This window comes from Toxotes jaculatrix, chromosome 4, assembly GCF_017976425.1.
Source record: "Toxotes jaculatrix isolate fToxJac2 chromosome 4, fToxJac2.pri, whole genome shotgun sequence".
NCBI classification, from domain to species: domain Eukaryota; kingdom Metazoa; phylum Chordata; class Actinopteri; family Toxotidae; genus Toxotes; species Toxotes jaculatrix.
In genome coordinates, this window is record NC_054397.1 from 21,345,101 (window position 1) to 21,365,281 (window position 20,181).

At 42.9% G+C, this 20,181-nt stretch overlaps 1 protein-coding gene across 1 annotated transcript; it reads right to left on the minus strand.

The window, feature by feature from the left end:
• Positions 1–639: 639 nt before the first annotated feature.
• Positions 640–18,045, minus strand: LOC121180628 (girdin-like). Its single transcript, XM_041036212.1, has 29 exons — positions 17,983–18,045; positions 17,809–17,900; positions 16,140–16,245; positions 14,532–14,601; positions 13,942–14,000; positions 13,675–13,758; positions 13,343–13,483; positions 12,858–13,036; positions 11,428–11,509; positions 10,450–10,608; positions 10,078–10,224; positions 9,705–9,849; positions 8,424–9,110; positions 8,122–8,327; positions 7,833–8,027; positions 7,213–7,343; positions 6,977–7,118; positions 6,705–6,878; positions 6,354–6,515; positions 5,912–6,189; positions 5,660–5,803; positions 5,319–5,505; positions 5,048–5,193; positions 4,713–4,805; positions 4,003–4,214; positions 3,078–3,158; positions 2,256–2,492; positions 2,008–2,073; positions 640–1,709 (listed from the first exon to the last, which is right to left on the minus strand). Exons 1-29 carry the CDS (start codon positions 18,043–18,045, stop codon positions 640–642), a joined length of 5,538 nt encoding a protein of 1,845 aa, XP_040892146.1.
• Positions 18,046–20,181: the final 2,136 nt, after the last annotated feature.

A 20,181-nucleotide genomic window follows, 5' to 3' on the forward strand; every position in this document is an offset into this window, starting at 1 on the left:
TATTTAAGGGAAAATAGCATTCAGGAACACATCCTATTTTTTTTTTTTTTTTTTACAAGATTTACACATTTGCTCACATATTAACATCACATTTCCCCCCTGGCTTAAATTCTAGATCTAAGGGACACAGAAAGAAACTTAAAATAAGTTAAAGGTTCTGTCTCTGAGTGACAGAGGGGCATAAATAGAAACAGAATACATGAACAAAAAGATTTGCAAACACAACTACACATAACACAGGATTGTCAGCATGGTAAAGTAAAGGTAAACAGGCTTGAGTCACAACACCAATCTAATTATGCATGGACAAAACAAGATACCTCTTATTTTAATATAATATGCAGAACCTGTGCCAAATCTGAACAGAAACACATACTGTGAATTGCTGAGTTGTCTTTTATTCAGGCAGACTGTATAGAAATTAAAAGCTGGTAATGCTGTGTGACAGAAATCTGAACCAAAAGCATCTAAACATCTTTTTATTCAACACAACTTTTAGGATAACAGTATACTCAGATGGTCAGTGGAATTCAGTTACAGACACCTAAATTATGTGCTTCAGTTGATGTGATAAAACAGGACCTAGCAGCCACCTGCTGTATTTGAATGACACAATATTAAATGATATGACACCTGCTTTCATGCAATTGTGAGAGACTTGTCCTTCTCTGCATGTTCTGCATTTTGACTCTGCTCACTATCCATGTTGACCAGTGTCTGTGGTGTGTTATGCGAGGACTCCTGGCTCTCAGCCTGACAGTTTTGCACCAGAGATGGATTCAGGCAGAGGAAGGCCTGGTTGTTGCCAAGAGCATCAAGACTAGTTGTGGTTGTGACCACAGAATCACTGAAGATCGTGTTTGAGAAGACAGAGTTGAAAGTGAAGGAGGAGCCAAAAAGTGACTCCTGCACAGGGGATTTGGGGCTGTCTGTGGGAACAACAACCGTTGGGTCTCTCGGAGGTTTAACTGGAGGAACTGGCTCATGCTCAGTGTTTTTAGTGTCTGGGGCTGATTGTTGATTTTGACTCTCTGTTTCCTCCTGATTATTGGTCTCTTCTGAAACCTGGGCTTGGAGAGGTTCAGTCTTGAGTGTTACCCTGCAGTCGCTGTTGACACTGGAGCGTCGTGATGAGCCCTCTGCTGTAGAAATTACACTGCTGGCACGGGGGAGACTTTTAGGGGACCCACGCCCTTTCAGTCGTCCCTCTTTCCCAAGAGGGGTGGAGAAGCAGTTTAGGCAGCCGGACATTGAGGATGATTTCCCCTGAACATACAGCACTGTGATCGGTGAACAAGCTGAGACTCGGGTGGTGTCAGCTTTGCTTGAGCTCGATTTAGGATTAATCCCACTGAGCCCTCGGTTCATTTTGACTGTGCCCCCTGAATCTGATGAGCGACGTGTCACTTTTCCTCTTGACCCCCTCCGGATACCCTTCGTGAGCCAGAAGTCCTGAGAGAACCCAAGATCTTTCTGTTTTGGTACAGACTGGAAATCTAATTTCTGACTGTTAGTAATGGGCATGGTAGAAGCTTTCTCCTTGTGTTGGGGGGTGGAGGTGTCACTGGGTGGCTGGTAGGAGGAGGAGGAACGGCGTGATGGTGGCTGCTGGACAGGGCTGCTGCCGTTTGACCACGGCTCATTCTCCAGGCTCAGACTGAACTCACCGCTGCTCTCACTTTGCGCTCGACTCTGGACGCCATTCAGAGCTGGAAACAGATTATAATGTTTTTGAAAGAGCTACAGTCCATCATATATACACATATACACACATTTTCACTCGTCATGAAAACATCTGTCAGCTGCATCAACATAATATTCTTAATGACCAGCAGGGGGCAGCAGATTGAAGTCTTGCTATAACAGTTGTTGGCCTCTGTGGTCAGTGTAGAGATTAATATGAAACAAGGTCATGATTGCGATTTGCTGGATTTACTCTAATTCCTGAGCTGGTAATACATCTGTATGCTTGCTGAATCCTCTAAATGAGTATCCACAGGGCTGTACCGTGATTTTGCAGCTCATCATTGTCCTCAAATCCAAATGGCACAGCGGTTTCATTTGGATCTTTGTCTGTGGGGCATAAAATGTGAAATCACTTAACGGTTCCAAGTGATTGACACTTTTCAACACCAGCTTCTAAGCTTAAAACAAGAAAAGTGTGTTGCATTTGCTCTCCTCTCCTCTACACTTTATACTAACATCTAACTAATGAAGAGGACATGAACAAAACAATGGGTCGTGGATGCCTCTACCTGTCACCCACAGCTCAGAAACATCTGGAACAGCGTCTGTGGTGTCAGTGGCGGCAGTGTGGAGATGGTCAGATGGTAGAGTGGCAGGATGATGAAGATGGAGAATGGACAAGATGGACGTGGTGAGAGATGAGGTCAGTGCGTCCTTCCTGTCCTCCTCCACATCAGCCTCTGACCCTTCCAGCTGTTCTGAGCTGTCTGCCCACCGGGCCAAGGGAGAGGCCAAGCTGCTCAGGGCTGCATTGTTGGAGTGAGGAATGGAAAAAGTGGGAGGTGGATGAGGGAGGTGGTAGACAGGTGAACTGGTAATGGATGTTATGAGGTATGCCTTTTTTCGGGTTGACGACGTGGAGACGTGGGTGTCTTGTTTTCTCCACCGATCATCCAATAATCTAAAATTCTCATTTTAGACTGTCTCTATAGTGCAGCTGGCTCCTGATGGGGCTGAGCTCATGCAGCACCACTGTCCTCCTGCAATGCAGTATTTCTTTGACCTCCGTTGTTCTAATAAAATAACCCAGACTGTCTTCAAATAGAGTTACACTGCTAGAGAGTTACTGCTGTGATATTTAAATCTGTGATATAATAAAAAATATCTTAAGTTAATGTGGTGAAATGAGGTTGGCATGGATGGACACATTACTAACATACGAGCAGTGATTTTAAACCCTGCTGACAATACATCCTACTTGAGCCAGTGTGACATTAGCTTTATGGCATGTGATAGATGATAAAAAATAACAATAAAGAATAGACACTCCAGTATAATCAAGTTAGGAGTTAAATAAAAGGCTACAGACACTGGACCACAGTCCTTCTTACACATGGAACGACGAAAGATGGACTTGACTTTGTCTCTGTCCTTCAGCCTGTTCCTCATACAGGGAAACATTTTCAGTGTGGCTTTTTCACAGCAAGTAGGGCCACATGAGAGGCAGACAGAGGAGATGGGAGGGAGGTGATGGGTACAAGCAGAGGGGGAGGAAAGTAAAGGAGGATGAGGATAGGAAGGGGAGGGAAAGACAAGGGAAGGAAGGAATCAGGAGGTATGGAGGGCATGAAGAAATACATAAAGACAAGTGAAAGACAGGGAAGACATTAGGGACTGTTGAGGAAAGTTCACACACATCATGCATCACGAAGAATGACAGTTTGGACATGACTCAGAACATATGTTTGCACCGTGATTACAATGCAATACCTCCATTGTTGTATGCATAGTGTTTTGCAGACTGATTGGAGCTTCACTAGGGACATGCTAACCTTTGAATTATTTCGATCTTCTTTGTGTTCACGTTTTCACAGGTTGAATTAACAAAGAACCATTTTAAGGTGATTAATTTAATTGTTGTTAGACTGTGTAGAGGAAAAATATATTACAATGTATGACAACACTGCTGAAACATTTTTACAGTAAAATACATTTATTTGAGTTTTTTGTTCCTCCGTGAAAAACGCGGTGGCGGGGATAGTTTCGTCAAATTTTGGGAAGATGTCTGTCCTTCAAATGAAGTGACACATGTAAATGAAACTGCCATGGCTACTGGTTCACCCTTGTCTCTCTGTCTTCTGTCTGTGGGCTGGACCTTACACGAACACACTCCTTGAAAACCTTTGTGCCCTGCCTTGGATGACCTTACATCATGATCTATGGCTGAAGCAGTGAAGGGGGAACTTTGGTACCCTGATGAGGTCGGTTCTGCAAAGTCAGTAGGATGTGATCTGGTGAATTCAAGGTCATACTCACTGCTGTTACGCTGGGGTGAGATGGCATCACCTGCTGAGGTGGAGGCTGAGCCTCCAGAGCCATCTGAGCTGATGAAAGAGCTGTTGTCCTGACAGGACAGGTGTGGCTCAGTAATGCTGGAGTGTGTGGGAGTGGGGGGCCGCTCTGGTCCATGCTCACGGCTACTGGATTTCATCAGCTTCTTCAGTTTCAGAGTTATCCAGTTTCCACGTCTGTGGAAGAGCAGATACACAAGTGGACTGACAAACTATACTGACTGAGACACAAATAACACGTACAGCACAAGAGAAAAAGTTCTGGGGGACATTAGGCGATCAAGCATTACTACACAAATAACTGTGTCTGAATACAGAATTATCATCCAACAACAACAACAACAACAAAAAAAAGGTGATGTGGGTTAAAAAGGCAGTATGCTATTAGCATGTCCTGCTATACAAAGATGGAGAAGTTCAGAGCTCACTGCATTACTGTCCATGAATATTTCTTGAATTGTAGTGGAGCAATTGATATGAATTGTAATGTATGTGATCTGAAATGTTATTACTTGAGCATCAAGTAATTATAGTGCATAGTGATCAAAATGTAGAGACTGCTAAGTGTGAAAACAGCAAATTGACCTGCCACAGCCATTTGTGGTCCTGGTAAGTCATTACACAGTCATTAGTACTGGTAAAAAACTGTGGTTAACGCTATTAGAGGCAGCTTACCTGCGAGGAGGCGAGGGCTCATAAAATTTGTACTGGTCCATTATCTTTTCCTCCAGCTTCTCCTTCTGCCTCCTCAAATCATTAAGCTTGTCACTGAACAGAGACACAGAGAAAGAAAATAGATCCTCAATTATAATTTTCAGCCTGCTGTTGTGCAGTGGTATTTTTCGTGTCCTAAATAGTGTACATTTGTGCCACCAGCTTGTATCAAACACAGAGCCTTAATGCGTTAGCTCATTAAGAAAAAAGCATGACACGCTGTAAATGACAACAACAGATCAGACCCTATTTAATGCTACATTATCTTGTCATGGTGTTAGCAATATTTTCATTACATATACTGTCGCTCTTCAACATGAAACAGATCCTTGCTCTCCATGGTCTGCTCCAACAGTGTTCGATTCTGTAGCATCAAGGTCTCGATCTGGCTGAGCAGGTGGCGATTCTCTTCCTCCAGGTTACCCTTCAACTGGCTCAGCAACTAAACATCACAGAGACAAACGTGCATGAATTTAATATGCATACAAAACACAAATACTGCACTAAGGTTAAGAGATTATGAGGCCGTTTACCACACCAGCATAACCTGCCGCTACATGCCCATACCTCACACTGGTTGTTGAGTTTTGTGGAGGTGATGTCCAGCTGCTGAAACTCCTTCTTGAGCTTGGAGAAGTCGGCCTCCAGCCAGGTGTGCTCCAGCTTGGCTTCATTCAGCTGGCTCTTGAGCTGCTTATGATCTGCTGTCAGCAACTCGTTGTCGTTGAGAAGCTGGCGGTATGTCTGGTTCAGCCTTGAAAAAAGATGCACAGTGATGGAAGTATATGCATGTGCTTGTCATGGTGAAGGGGAGGATCAACAAATGTGACAGAGAAAGTATGTGTTTTGCCAAAAGACAATTGGGTGAGACGTCCATGAGCACGTTTGGGCTATGTGTGCGTCCTCACCAGTCCTTCTCATCACGGAGCCTGCAACATTCAGCGGCAGTTGTCTTGTGCTGTTCTTTCTCCAAAGCCATCCTCATCTGCTCCTCCCTCAGAGCTTTCTCCAGGTCTTCGAGCTTGGCCCGCTGCTGCAGCAGGCTATTGTATCTAAACATACAGACACAAAGATACACATGAAATGCAAGAATCTCACATCCCATGGGTTAACAACTGATTGATAGTGCCTAGGCTGTGGCTGTCTCTCCTCCTCCTCACCTGTCCTGCAGTGTGCGATGCTCCAGCTCCAGTGTCCGGTGGGCGTTTTTCAGGCAGCCATGTTTGCCCATCAGTGCCTCGTACTCCATGGCTTGCCGCTCATGCAGAGCTGCCAGCCGCTCGTGATCTCGTAATAGCTGCTCATGGACACCACGCAGCTCTTCGCGTTCCCTTATAGCGCTGTCCCGCTCACTTTCTGTTCCTGACTGCTGCTGATGCAACTGAGCATTCTGGGCCATGAGTGAGGCGCTCTGCGAGTTCAGCGTAGATTTCTCCACCTGGAGAAGAAGGAGGGGAGGATGATTAGCAGTTAATGTGCTATGTGTTTGTGTAAGCCTTTCAATGTAGAAGCTTAACAGAAAAACTTATAGGACAATATGAGAAATATTTGTGAGTTCAGGAGCTGTTCTGTTAAGTGCACAATGGAGAATAATAATGGAACCTGAAGGTTAGCGTTGTGTGTCTGCAGGGCTGTGTTGTTCTCCTGCAGTGAAGCAGCCTGCCTCTGCAGGGCGAGGATCTGAGCCTGCTGGCTGTCAGACTGACTCTCCAGCTGCTTAAGCTGGGCCTGCATAGCCTGGCGCTCTGCTTCCAGTGTTGCATTCTGTATAGGAGAGGAGAGGATACAGTGGAGGAGAGGAGTTGTGTTTGTTGTTTGGTCTATAATTAAAATTAAGCAAGTGTCAAAAGCAAATGTTAGAGTGTATAAAACCAACAGTATATTTTTATAAATCTGTGCTTCTACAGAGGCTATTCTTTGGATTATCTACGTTATTAGAGGCCTTTAACTTACATTCCTCTCCACTTCAATGAGACGATCTTTGAGTTTCAGCAGTTCTTTGGTGGCCTCCTGGCTTTCACGAAGCCATTCACTCATCGCTTTGCCGGCCTGTGTAGGAGGGGTGGAGCTTGACACTGTCCACTCCTCCTCCTGCCTCTGCTGCAAAGCCTCATAGCTCAGCTTCACCTGTGTGATAGATAGGGGTCACACTTGGATTTGCAACACATATAGGATAGATACATTTAGTTTAATCTATTTTTTTTTCGACAGGCCTGGTGACTTACAGTCTTGAGCTCCTGCCGTAGCTGCTGGTTCAGGGTGGAGGATTCCTGCAGACGAGCCTCCAGAGCGGCCATCTTGTCCTCTTTAATCTGCAGAGACTTTTTCAGAGACGACTCCAACTCTGACTCCAGCATCTTGAACCTGCTGCTCAGAGAAAAGAAGGATTTTGGCATTAAAACACTCCTCGTTTTCATATTCCCTTCCAAAGGTTACAGGGTGGAAAGCAGCATGTAAGCACCTGCTGTCTGGTGTCTCTTGTTCAGCCTGCTGTGTCCTCTCCTGGCTCAGGACCTTCATCTCCAGCTCATGGGCCAGCCTCTCCAGTTCGTTGTCTCTCTGCTGGGTCTTCAGCTTCTCGCTCACCAGCTCCTAAAGATGGACAGTACAACTTGCTATGAATAGGTTTTTATCATTTTTGAGATTTCATTTTCATTATAGCCATTTTTGGACTTTAAACATTCAGAACCAGTTTAATCTGATTGTTTAAGAGAATGATTTTTTTTTTCTCATGTTCATATTATGATATGAACTGAATGAAAGCCTGTAAAAAGAAAAATCCTTTCCATCTATATGGCAGTGATTAGGTGGAGCAAAAAAAAAAAATCCATTGTGTATGTTTCAACCTGCCTCTTATCTTTTGTCTATTTCTAAATAAATGTAGTAAGCTTGCAGTTAGTTAGTACACAGGTGAATGTGTTTGTATGTATCACAGCTAAGACCTCCAGTGATATACATGCACACTGCGGCTGTAAAAATTCCAGGGGAAACAGTGCATTAGCAGTGAAATGTCAGGCTCGGGTAAGACAGATTATTTATTCAGTCAGCGTTAGCTGGACAGCGCAGACATCCTCCCCTCACCTCTCTGAGGGTGGCCAGGGTTCTCTGGTCGATAGCAGCTTGCTTGGTCAGTTCTCTGTTGTCTCTCTCCAGGCCTTTGACCCTCTCAGCAGTCTCCCTTAACCCCTCCACCTCCTTGACTAGAGAACGCGTCTCTCTCTCCAGGCTGGCCATGCAGACATTACTGCTGTCTAAGTTGGCTTCCTGGATTTCAGCCTGAGACAGAGGAAGTAGTCAGTTTATTCAGAGGGAATGTTATTCTCCCAAACATCACTGTAACTTAGCAACATCTTGTTCCTAGTAAAACAACCTGCTGACGGAGTCGTCGATTCTCTTTCTCTAGCTGCCTCTTGTCTCTCTCTAGAGCTGTAGTTTCTTGCTCCAGGTTCTGCTTCTCTGTTTCCAGTTGCTCAAGGCGTCTTGCGGAGATCCGAAGTTCCTCTAAGGTGGCCTGCAGACCCTGATTCTCTGCCTCCAGCTCTTGAACCTCTGCCTCGAGACGCTGAAGTTTCCGGTCTACAGATTTGGAGGGTGGTAGAAGACATAAATGAATTAGTAATTGTTTAATCAAATGAATGAATCTTTAATTTTTATTTCAACTACAGATCATACCAGTGTTGTCAAGAGAAGTCTGTAGATGCTGATTAACTGTGTCCAGGGCCTTGCACTTGGCCTCCAGCCGCTGTGTGTGCTTGCTGGCATAGGAGGAGCGTGTTGGCAGACCTGTGAAGATGCTGTCGTGGCAGGGACTGCTGCTCTTCGAGCCAGGGCAGTGATCACGTGATCCCACAAAACAATGGAGCCTATTGTGAACATTTTCTAAAACTTCCAGATCAGACATCAGTTCTTTGAAATGGTCTCCGCTGTCTCCGTCCTCTAGTTGTCCCTTCTCTTGAATATGAAGGTCTGGATTATCTGTGAGGAGGATCTCACTCTGGACTCCCTCCAGGTCTTCTGTGTGTGGTTGCTGATGGGAGTTTGAATCTCCATTCAGCATCTGCCGTGGTATTGTACTAGGTGAGAATATATTAGTGTGGTTTTCTATATTTGAGCAGGAGCTCTGTAACCCTGAGGGCTCGTCTGCTGACAAGGTATAGTTTTTGGTGCTGCAGACCACCTGGCAGATGTGGTCACTCTCAAGGTGGCCACCACCATTAGTGTGTTTGGGCTGTGGGCTGTTGCTCATAGAAGCTGCTCTGAGTTCCTCTATGGTCCTCAGGAGACTTTGGTTCTCCCTCTCCAGCTTCAGCATCCGACTGCGGGTCCTCTCACTCACCTCCTCACTCAGAGTCTGTTGGCCTTTAGACAAACACATTGTAGCAATTAACTTTCTGTCCAAGGAAGGAGAGAACTGGAGATAAACAGAATGAAAAACTAGTAGTAAACATTTAAAGGTGTAGTTTGGTTTTGGGTGGAATTTTCCTTGTGGCTACATTTTTTTGATTAGGATTCTGTGTGCATATAAACAAGAAAACTATGGAACCATTGCTATACAGTAATCTAATTTCTTCAATTAGAAAACTGAATATATATTATATATAATAATATATAATAATACATTAATAAATGAGAGTGGTAAATTAGTACTATGACCAGCTATGTGTGGGAGAATGTTTGAAGTGTGTTTCCCTTGATTTGAGTATAACTCCCACGGTGGAGCTAAACTAGGCAGAGTCACCTCTCTGCATATGTACAAACTGCACTCAAAGACATTCAAAGGCAACTTTCTGACTCAGGTTCTTGGGTCTTTTAAGTAGATTAAAATATCTAAAAGATGGAAGCACTCATGCATGGACACGCTTACATAATTTACATACCCATCTTCTGATGTTTCCTACCAATCCCATTCATTAACGTAGTCTGCCGTTACCTCCTCTTAACACGAGTTCTTACCCTTGGAGTTCTCAGTGGTCTTGGAGAGCTGCTCTAACTCCCAGCCCAGATGCTGAGACTCCTCCATGCTCCTCCTCTGAGCCAAACACAGAGCCAGGTTCTCCTCCTGCAGCTCCTCAATGCGCCTCCGATCAGCCTCCCTCTCCTTAAGGGAAGACACAAAGTTATCAATACAGATTCTGTCCAAGCTGTCCAAGGTAGAAGATGATGATCAGATGATCAGTCTCAAAGAGGACTTGGGGATCAAATTTTGAGTTGTAGTTGTTTGTGAATTATATTACCACTTATCTCTGTTGTCATCTCTGGAAGAGGCTTAATACAAGGCCACACAAAGGTAACAAAGAAGACATGTCCTTGGGTGCTGATGTCTGACCTGTTCCATGTCATGGACCCGGGCCTTCAACATCAAACTGTGCTTCTCCAGCTGGTGGATTTTGTCTGAGCGTGACCTCCAACCTGCCAACTGATCCTCCAGCACCTCTTTGGTCTCCTGTAGCACCCTGTTATCCTCCTTTAACTCCTGACACAGACACACACACACACACACACAAAAGATTTATGTTTTACCTTCCACAAAGTTAAACTGTCTCCATCCTTTACTTTTCATGTCCATATCAAAAGTTAACAATGAATACGTATTTTACACCTTACATCTTATCATCCAATAAATCAATCAATAATTCATCAATAAATTATTGTTGTATGAGAATATTTTGTGTTTTCCTAGGTTCTGAGTATGTTTTACCTCCACTTTGGCCTTGTAGAACTCCATCTTGTGCAGTTGCTCCCTGTAACGTCCCACTTCACTCTCCAGCTTGTCAGCCTTAATGGCTCTTTCTCTCAGGGAGTCCAGCTCATCTCGGTAGGTGCGGGCTAGGCGGGCATCCACAAGCAGCTGGGAATTCTGGTGACGTTTCACACAGGGACATGATTTATAGCAAGTGCCTAAACCTAAAGTAAGAGATTAACATTGCTCTTGCTGGAGTTCATCCAGTGTCTCTCATCATATATTATGTCACTTTGTTTTATTGAAAGCTGCACTAATCAACATTTTTATGTTAACAGTGGATCAAATGACTAGACGTATGTGAAAAGAAGTGACACATAGTGACAAAACCACAGAGAATTATCACCCATCCGCAGTTCTCCTCAGCTCTACGCAACATTTTAGTGTCCTTGAGAGCATTGTTTTGGTTTTACAACTTTACTGTTTCGGTTCAGTCTCACAGCATTTTGAGGTGCAGCAAGTAGCTTTTTTTTAGTGAAAAGCTTTGATAAACCTGCACCAAAAAGTCTAACAGCTAAAGAGCCAGATATTTTTGCTCAAAGGCTGGTGGAGAGTAGAAAACAAGCTAAAAGCACAGTGAATATTTACTTTCATGAGGTCGCCAGAGACAAGACTACAAATAAATGCTAAAGTTGCTCTGTGCTTGCTGGATGTATAAATAGGCAGCTGACTGCTAGCACGTTTGACACATCAACTTTATAGGTGATAATAGGCTGAAAAGGCTGAAACAGAGAAACCAAACTGAGATCCCCTGTTCAGACCAATCCATGTGAGCTTTAGTTGTATATCTGAGTTAGAGTTTAGGGGTTTAAACTTGATGTCATTAAGCACAGCTCTGCAGCAAAGTGTGTTGTGCATTAATCTGTATAATCTGCAGAGGGGTCAGGAGGTTACTGCGTGTCACCGTCAGAAGGAGCTGCAATTTATTCTTCAAACCTCCTGCTGGATCCTCTTCAGCTCTGCCTCCATGTTCTCCAGTTCATGTCTGCAGTCCAGCATCTGTTCACTCTTTTCCTCGCTGGTGGGGTTAGGTATGCAATGCAGAGAGACAAGCAAGCACTACTTAATACTTTCCTGCAATAGCTTTATATCTAATTAAATACTAAAAATGGCGAGATGCAGGGGTAAACACACATGCATTTCTCATTTCAATGACTCCTGCAAGATAGCAAAACATATTTCAAATGATTAATGGTTACATCAAAATAAAAGGCAGGACCTCTTTATTGCTGTTGCTACAAACTTGCATTGCACACAACAACATATACTGAACTGCAAGATGACACTTCTCTGTAAGCCACATTTAATTTTGTTGAAAACCACAATGTTAATGAAAACCACCATGCTAATATTGCTATTGCATATTCAAAGGTGTATATGTATATTAAAGAGCTGTTTAAAGGCCAGGGCCATTCAAAAGGGCAAAGTAAACCATACTTGATGCTTTAAGTGATATTGTGTTTGCTCAGGGGCAACAGTGTGTGAAATTGAGCATCCCAACAACAGAGCACAATACAGCAGAGAAGATGGGGATGGAGGGCAAAGATGGAACAGAGATCTTGATCGGATCAGGGCTAGCGTGTGTGTGTGTGTGTATGCGGTATCTGCAGAAATGCAGACCCAATATGGGTCAATGGTAGTGCTCAGCCATGGAACCTGCCAAGCCGGCAGTAATGTGGGCCAAACTCCCCGGGGCTTCTCTTATCCTGTAGTATCTCCCTCTCTCACTCTCTGCTTCTCATTCACTCTCTACTGGCAGTTCCCCAGAGGACAGGCCACCTCTTTACTAAAAACCACCCAGAAGAGAAACTAAGAGACAGCATTTCTCCAAGCAATAGTTTACTGTGTGATTCGACAACTTCTACCAGTGAGTTGCATTATTCTATACTCTGAAAATGATGCATATTGGAAAAAAATGAACTACAGGTAAATTGTAGGACACACCAAATTCAAGCAAGAAAGATGAATCAGTCAGATCTTTGACTGGAACCTAACATAACATTGCTACCTAATTAATTCACTGTCTTGAGAAACTTAGTAATAATTTATCATAATTTCTGTGAATTTACTTTAGAAAAATCCCAAATAACACTGTTAGCCTCAAAAAAGCACATTTCAGAAAAAGCTGATCTATTGATGTACACTGATGTTGCCACTCTTTGTTGTCACTCGTTGTCTGAGCTAACGTGATCCTCCTGTACAGGTATGTTTCTTGAACTGAATCTTCTACACATCAGTCTTTCATGACAGTGAAAAACACTGGAATTATTTTTACGCTATTTTGCCCCTCACACATTCTTCTTTAACAGCATTGATTTTTTTTTTTTGGTATTGTTTCTGTTTTCTTTTGTCCACCTAGTACTCACAGTTCTTGCCTGAGTCGTCTGATTTTGGCCTTGGAATCAGCCAGCTCCACCGCCAGGTGTTGCTGGGACCCAGCCTGCTGCTGCTGAATGCTGGGAGAGTAGCTGCCGGACTGTGGGCTGGAGGGGCTACTGAGCAAGCTAACCACACATTCCTTTTCCTGCATTAACTCTGCTATGGTCTGGGGAGAGGAAGGGAAAGAGGAATGCAGCAGGTTAGAGTTTACATATAAGTCAATACCCAGTTTCCTCTAAACATCTGTGCACTCAGCGTAGAACGCTAGTTTCTTGAAAGTTCATTACTGTGCTGATGAGGCATGTTCACAGAAAATATTTTGTTTATACAAAGTCTTTTTAGCTACTTTATAGCATACATTACCCTTAATGTACACAATGTTCACAGAAAACGTACAGCTTATACTCATGCATACCCACTTAACAACTAAAATGAATCATTAAAAAAACCCCAAATCATCAGATATGAGTACCTCCAGGTGGGTGTCCCTCTGATCCAGCAGGTGTCGGAGGTGCGCGGCCATGCTCCTCACTACGACATCCACCTCATCTGGGTTCATCTCACCGGACTCCAACCACTGCAGATCCAGCACATTCTCCTGACTATGGGTCAGCTGATAAACATGAGAAGGGATAGTCAGGGAAAAGAATGATTCAATATGAACGGACACACAGCGGCACATTTCTTGTAATATATTTAGCTTACTTGCATGTCATTTGACCTTCTCTGCTGGCTGTGAAACTAGTCTACAATGCTCTTTATTTGTCCCAGAGCTCAAAGCACATGTCATAATAAGGCAGATACCTCCTGAATATGTGCAGCTATTGCAGCTTTTGTGTCAAAGTCAAGCGTCTGGATTCTCTCGATGTACTCCTCTTTCTTCTCACACTGAAAATAAACATGGAAATTTATGCAAACATTTAGATCTCCAGCAAATCAGCTCATGCAACCTGGTTCTGGATTTATCTTAAGGTGTGACACAATGTCCTACCACAAACTACCATATACTACACATATGAAGCAGGTGTTCATATACTGATTTTAAACATCAGAAAGCCAGTCGCTGTTTACCTGGACTGCACATCCCAACAGTAACAGCAAAAGCTTCTTCATTTCTTCCAGACTTTGTTCTGTGGGGAGTATAAAAAAGGTTAATTATCTGAAATAAAATATATCAGATTTAAGTACTGAGAGCTGCTGGCATGGATTTAAACTGACCAGAGCGCTGGCTGGTGAATTTGGGTCACCACAATCCAGTGTGGCTATCAGACTGATAGTGTGCAATTGAATTAAAACTGTATCAGATATAGCTCCAGCAGTCTGTCTGTGAGGAAATAGTAAAACCATTCTCTGTTTAAAGTGCTAGGAAGCCAATGTCTGGCTTTGCTCTATATTTAGAAACATAAATTATCACTTGTTCATTACATTAATACTAGCAGTTTGATTTTGTTTCTCTGCCAGGGTTGTTTTCATATTTTATTCAGTTATGGATATATCATTTTCAATTTAGCACCTAAATGTGGGTAAATAACGGGAAATCAATGCATGGTATATTGATTATCAGCAAACAGACTAATCAGGCTTCCAACTATATACTGACTTATGCTCCTCCAATAGTGAGGAGAGATAAGAAACACTGAGTTTTCTTTTAAAGAGCATACCACAGTAAGGAGTCCTGCCAAGCAGCAACACATTTGGCAAAGGAATCATGATTAATTGTCTCAGATTATCCTGCAAAAAAAGAGAAACAGAAAGGGACAAGGGAGACGGGTTGAGAAAAAGGAAAATAAGCACATTTTGGCCAAACTGAAGTAAATTTCCTGGGGTTGAGCCAAACTGCTTGAAAGGACAGGAGCGTATGTATGTACAGCACATAGCAGCTGCTTAAACACATGTATAGAAACACAGCCAACAAATGGACGAGTGGTCTGAAAGGGTAGAGGACAGAGCCAGTTTCCTTGGTGCAGTGGTGAAATCCACCAAAACTGTTTGCTGCCCTGTTTTAAGCTATAAGCAGCTCATTGTGTTAATACGTGTGTTTACATCAGGTTTGAGGGCTGGCGTCATCATTTAGCCTTTGATGTGGTACAGCTATCCTGAACTAGCAGTCACACTTTCTGGTGACTGCCACTCTCCACCGGAGGGTTTAACTGACTGGCCGTGGAGCTTCAATCATCCTCTCCTTTCCCAGGCTCATGTGTGATTAGGGGTTGTAGTACTGAAAGCAAGTCTCTGATCTTTAGAGGTATAATAAAATACAATAATTGTATTTGGTAAATTTTGGTGATTAATTTTGGTGATTAATACCAAAATACCACCAAAAGGGAAAGACATTCAATTTTACCAGCCTCAGCTGTGCTTTGTTTTCAGTGCTGATTAGTGAATGCTAGCATGATAGCATGCTAAACTAAGATGGTGAACATGATAAACATTATACCTGCTAAACATCAGCACATCAGCATGTTTGCCAAAGCTGGATGGGGCGGGATGTGATTTTCACATAAAACAGCAGTTCAAGAGCTGCCTTACATCTACAGCACTTTTTCTTGCAACAGACTTGATTAAGAATCATTTTAATATGTGCAGGCAAGATGCAATCAGGTCACTGAGAGTTGTGTTTAATGAGATCAGAGTAAATTTATGACAGTGACCTAAAAGCAACCAACATTTCTGACTGCTATGAGTAATTGCAGAAGAAAACAATGACTAGATCTGCTGTTGATAGCATCAGTCAATCTATGGTAACAAACATAATAAAAGCCATTATTCCTTGACTGTGCTAATCTATAGAACTTCATCTTCCCATCCTCAGTGAAATTACTTTTCCTGTGATCTTAACAGATCTGAAAGCTTAACAGCCGCAGTGTCTGCTCCTGAATCTCGTGACTTTATGTGTCACTCTAAAGCTCTGTCTCTGTGGGGGTGTGTGGGTGGCTCTGACTGCAGTTTTACTGTGTCTCTCTGCTGCGCTCTAACCTCACTCCCGAGCTGATTACACAGATGTTTACATGGCAGATATTTAGGCCACGCATGTTAAGAAGAACTAGCCGAACTGCTAAGACACAAGTGCTATGAACTATCTGATGTGTGCATGTGTGATCTAGTGTGTGCGTGATGGAAATCTGAGATAGAAAATCTAAATCAAATGTTCCGATACGATACTATAATCCTATGCAGACAGAGATGGAAAGCTTTGCAGCCTGTAGCTTGGATACATTAAATAATATTATATGAGTGAGAAACCAGAGGAGGGAACATCCAAAACTCACCAGATAATATGTCTTGATTTGCTGGACAAGAAAGTTCAGGTTCTGGATCCTCTGACTCGGATCCCTGCTCACTTTGTTTGCACCCTGAGGTGTCGCTGAGGGATTTCTGAAGATGGAAAACAACATAAAGGCATTTTACTTGATATTTGTGCTGTTTGCAAACACAGAAATGGCTGTCAGTGGAATGGGGTGAGAGGAAGCTGCAAGCTGGCAAATGTCTTAGCTCCTAGATCGCCATGAAAACATGTATGAGGCCTCTATTCATTCCTAACTTTAGCCTGTGTGACATCATTCCTTTCAGACACCAAACCAGGGTGTTTTTGAGCCAAATGGGGTGGCATTAGACTTTCCACTCCAATGAAATCCTTTAGCTGGATTCTTGGGATGTTGGCTAGATCGTAATCTGGGGTTGAAATGTCACATATTGTGAAGCTAAAATGCTATAATTCACGGGCAGTTATGTAGGTCAGACTTCAGCTTGTTGATCAGGAGATGAGACCTATGTGAAATAAAAGCCTGGAGACAGAGAGATGCCACCTAGCTGCCCATCTACTTTTTAGTCTTACTTTTAGTTTCTCCATCTCTGTGCTGTCTGTCCTGTTATTGTCCCTCCTCCTCCTCCTTCCCATCTGTGTCCCAGTGCCACTAAACAGCAGCACCAAGGCCCTAATCCCAAAGGGTCTCCCAATCCAGGAGATTATACCACTTCTGCCCCTCCCCTCGGCGCAGCATTGTTTTGCATTTAGAGCTGGTTATTGTGACCCTGGGGGATAAGTGGGATGAATGGATACTGTGGACTTGGGGTGGCTAGACAGTGTTATCCACAAGTGCGTTGGGTCATCAGTTTTTGGGTTGTTTTTTTTTTAACCCTTTCTTCACAGCAAATTCAGTTAGGCTTTTACTGGCAGTGTCTGACATGTCCTTCCATCCTGACATGAAGGCTAAAGCCATGGGCTCTCCACGTATCTCACATCTCTGACACAACTGCAAACTGCCAGATGCCCTCTGGGTTAGTGTTTGTTAGGGGTGAGGGTAGTTCCCTCAGAACATAAGGCATCCAAATCATAATCTCTTAAGTAGCATCTTGACGGTATCTATGATGTCCCCCCAAGAACTGGAAGATTTAGTCCTTTTCCCAAGCTGACATTCCTCAGTGTGGACTGTGTTTCTGTAACTTTTATGCAAATTCTATGATTTTTTGAGAAACCCTAACCTGTAAGTCATGAGGAAAATGCATTTAAAGACGGCTGCAGACAACAAAGATTCTCTTTATTACCGCAGAGTGACAAAGCCAGTACTGTTGGTGCCTGGATGAGAATGTTAGCAGACGCCTGATACTGTATCAGTAGCTGCCACAGATGGCACAAGGATAAGATTATTTATCAATTATCAAGAAGAGACTTTGTTTGATGATGCTGATTTCTATTTGAAACTGTTACAACAACTGACATTTCATGCACACATTTGTCCCTGTAAACCTCACTGTAAACCATAACTTAGTGACAGATGTCACGTCAAGTCTATAACAGTCAGCGGCTTCAAAACACTAATCTGAATATCCATCTGGACACTGCTTACAATGTAGATTGGAAATGTGACAAATGAAATATAAGATGTCAGAACAAAGCTGGCATGAAGGGACTCAATAAAAATCAAAGCAACAACTTACATTTGAGTCATTATGTCATTCAAAAAGACTCCATCCAGTAATTCAGAAAAGTCCAAATGCGTGCCCCCATCATTTGGCACAAAGGTCTTCACCTACATTAACACAGAGAACACACATCAATAGGCTGATATCAGGGTCTGTGGCAGGAAATCAGAGCTTTCTGCATTTACTTACCCAAGTGACAAGTGGGCTCAGCATGAACTGATCCAGACAGGGCAGAAAAACGCCACTTTCCATTGTTGTGGTTGTGGGTGGTAAAATCTCAACACAACATCCGAGCTGTTTGAATCAGGAAAAGACCGACAGCAGCCTAGGAACTACATTTTCCTCAGAAGGGAGCCAGTCTTGCAGGAGTGCACCTTTCAAGTCGTCCCATGATGCATCTCCTGTAAACTAGTTGAGAATTTCCTCCTGGCACTGCGGCTTAGATCGTTTTCACTCCTCTCGCAACTACATCCACGAGATCTAGCAGTTTACACGGCGACATGTCAGTGCTCAGACCAAATCCCATCCGCATTTTGTCCACACACACACACACACACACAGACACAGACAGACACCACACTCACATCCTCCTTGGTCCTCTGCTGCAAAGGCATCTGCCGTCAGTGCGCCCCCACAACCCCTCCTCCTCCTCCTCCTCCTCCTCCTCCTCCCAACAGCCTCCCTGCTCGTCACACAGAAAGAGTTAGCGCTGATGTTTAAGTGATTTTTAAGAATATAAAACAACCAAAAGTGAGAATTTAGCCACATATACATACAACCTCCTTACTAAAATCTAGACGTTATAAAATGAAATCCTCCCTTCCTTTGGATCCGAAGTTTGAAGCCACTGCAGCAGAAACGCTAATAGAGCAAACTGAAAATATCTTCGCCTGTAATCTGTTACCATGACGACGGCGCACCCCGCCCGTCCCCATCAGCAGCAGCAACAGCAGCGCGCACACACACGCACACACACACACACACACACACACACGCACACGCACACGCACACACACACACACACACACACACACACACTTCACCCACTTAGCCGGAGAGGACACTTTGTTGTTGAAGAAACTTTTACAAAAACAGGATAAACGATGCACCATGAGCTACGACAACTTTCTGTCAAGTTCTGAATCCTGATGAACTCGTTTAAAACTACAACCACAAGCATTCACTCAGTATAATTTCACTTAATTCTGGTCCAAGTCACTTTCCTCAACATAAATCTCTTTTTCCTACGCAAAAAGAGATTTTTGTTAGGTTTTAAGAAAATGGAATTTAAAACGAATTTTAAATTTAAATTTCTTTTAAACATTTAAATGCCCCATTATCCCCGACAGATGTCCATGAATGTGTTGAGGTTCTTCCCTCTGAATACAAAACCTCCAGACTCATCAATGCCCAACCTGGTGCCAAAGGTAGCCAGTGATGGTGCTACAACACCACCCTGTGTTAAAGACTGGAATGATGTTTGACACAAATACTGTGACTTTACAGTGTACTATCATAATATACATCATCACGAGTAATAGGTAAACATGATATTTTCTGATAAATTCGGATGAAGTGGATAAAACGATGATGCAGAAAACTTAAATGACTGTTTTCTTTGGGCAAATGATTGAACTAGGTTACCAATGTTTCCATTTTATGTTACTTTATACTTTCACTCCACAATATTTCAGAAACTCTGAACTCTCTTATCGAAACGTGATCAGTTTATAATATATGATGCCTGTTGGTTATACAGATATAACCAACAGAATAAAAAGGAGTTATAATTGGCTTCAGTAAAATCTTTTTTTTTTTGGCAGAAAAGTTTTGCTACTTTTACTAAAGTAAAACACATTTTAGTATTTCTTCTACCACTGGTATTATTTGTGAGAATAAAATCAAATCCAGGTTTTCCATTTGAATGTATTGATTAGAACACTGGATTTCGACACACCTTGTCAGGTACTTGTCTGCCCAGCCAGCTGGTAAAATTCATTCATGCAGCCACAATCTGAGTTCATCATGAAGCATAGTTGCAGTTATCACACAAACTTCAAATCAAACTGAGTTTATATTTTGGACTATTTCTAGTGCAGCAGTTATTTCTGGGACACGTCTGAGTTGCTGTGTTTCACCACAAGGTGGCTTCACTTTTGCAGTAATGCCTGCCTGAATACATGCACACGTCTTCCTCTAATTACCTAAAAACTGTGAAGGCCTTTATTTAAATCCTGCAACAGGAGCAGATACTATGATCCAAGAGGCCTCCTTATGTTTCAAATAAACACTTCTTTCATTTTCATCTACATTTCAATCACAACACAAAGGAGCACTGTGAGTAGCTTATTTAAAGCTTGTTAGTGGCTCAGACAGGAGGAAATATGA

Excerpts from the sequence above, each read along its gene's own strand:
- LOC121180628 (XM_041036212.1), bottom strand. The coding sequence starts at position 18,045 with ATGGAAAGTGGCGTTTTTCTGCCCTGTCTGGATCAGTTCATGCTGAGC. Across the intron at positions 7,119-7,212 it reads CAAGAGACACCAGACAGCAG|CAGGTTCAAGATGCTGGAGT; the intron begins GTGCTTACATGC and ends TTCTCTGAGCAG. Across the intron at positions 4,215-4,712 it reads GAGCCCTCGCCTCCTCGCAG|ACGTGGAAACTGGATAACTC; the intron begins GTAAGCTGCCTC and ends GCTCTTCCACAG.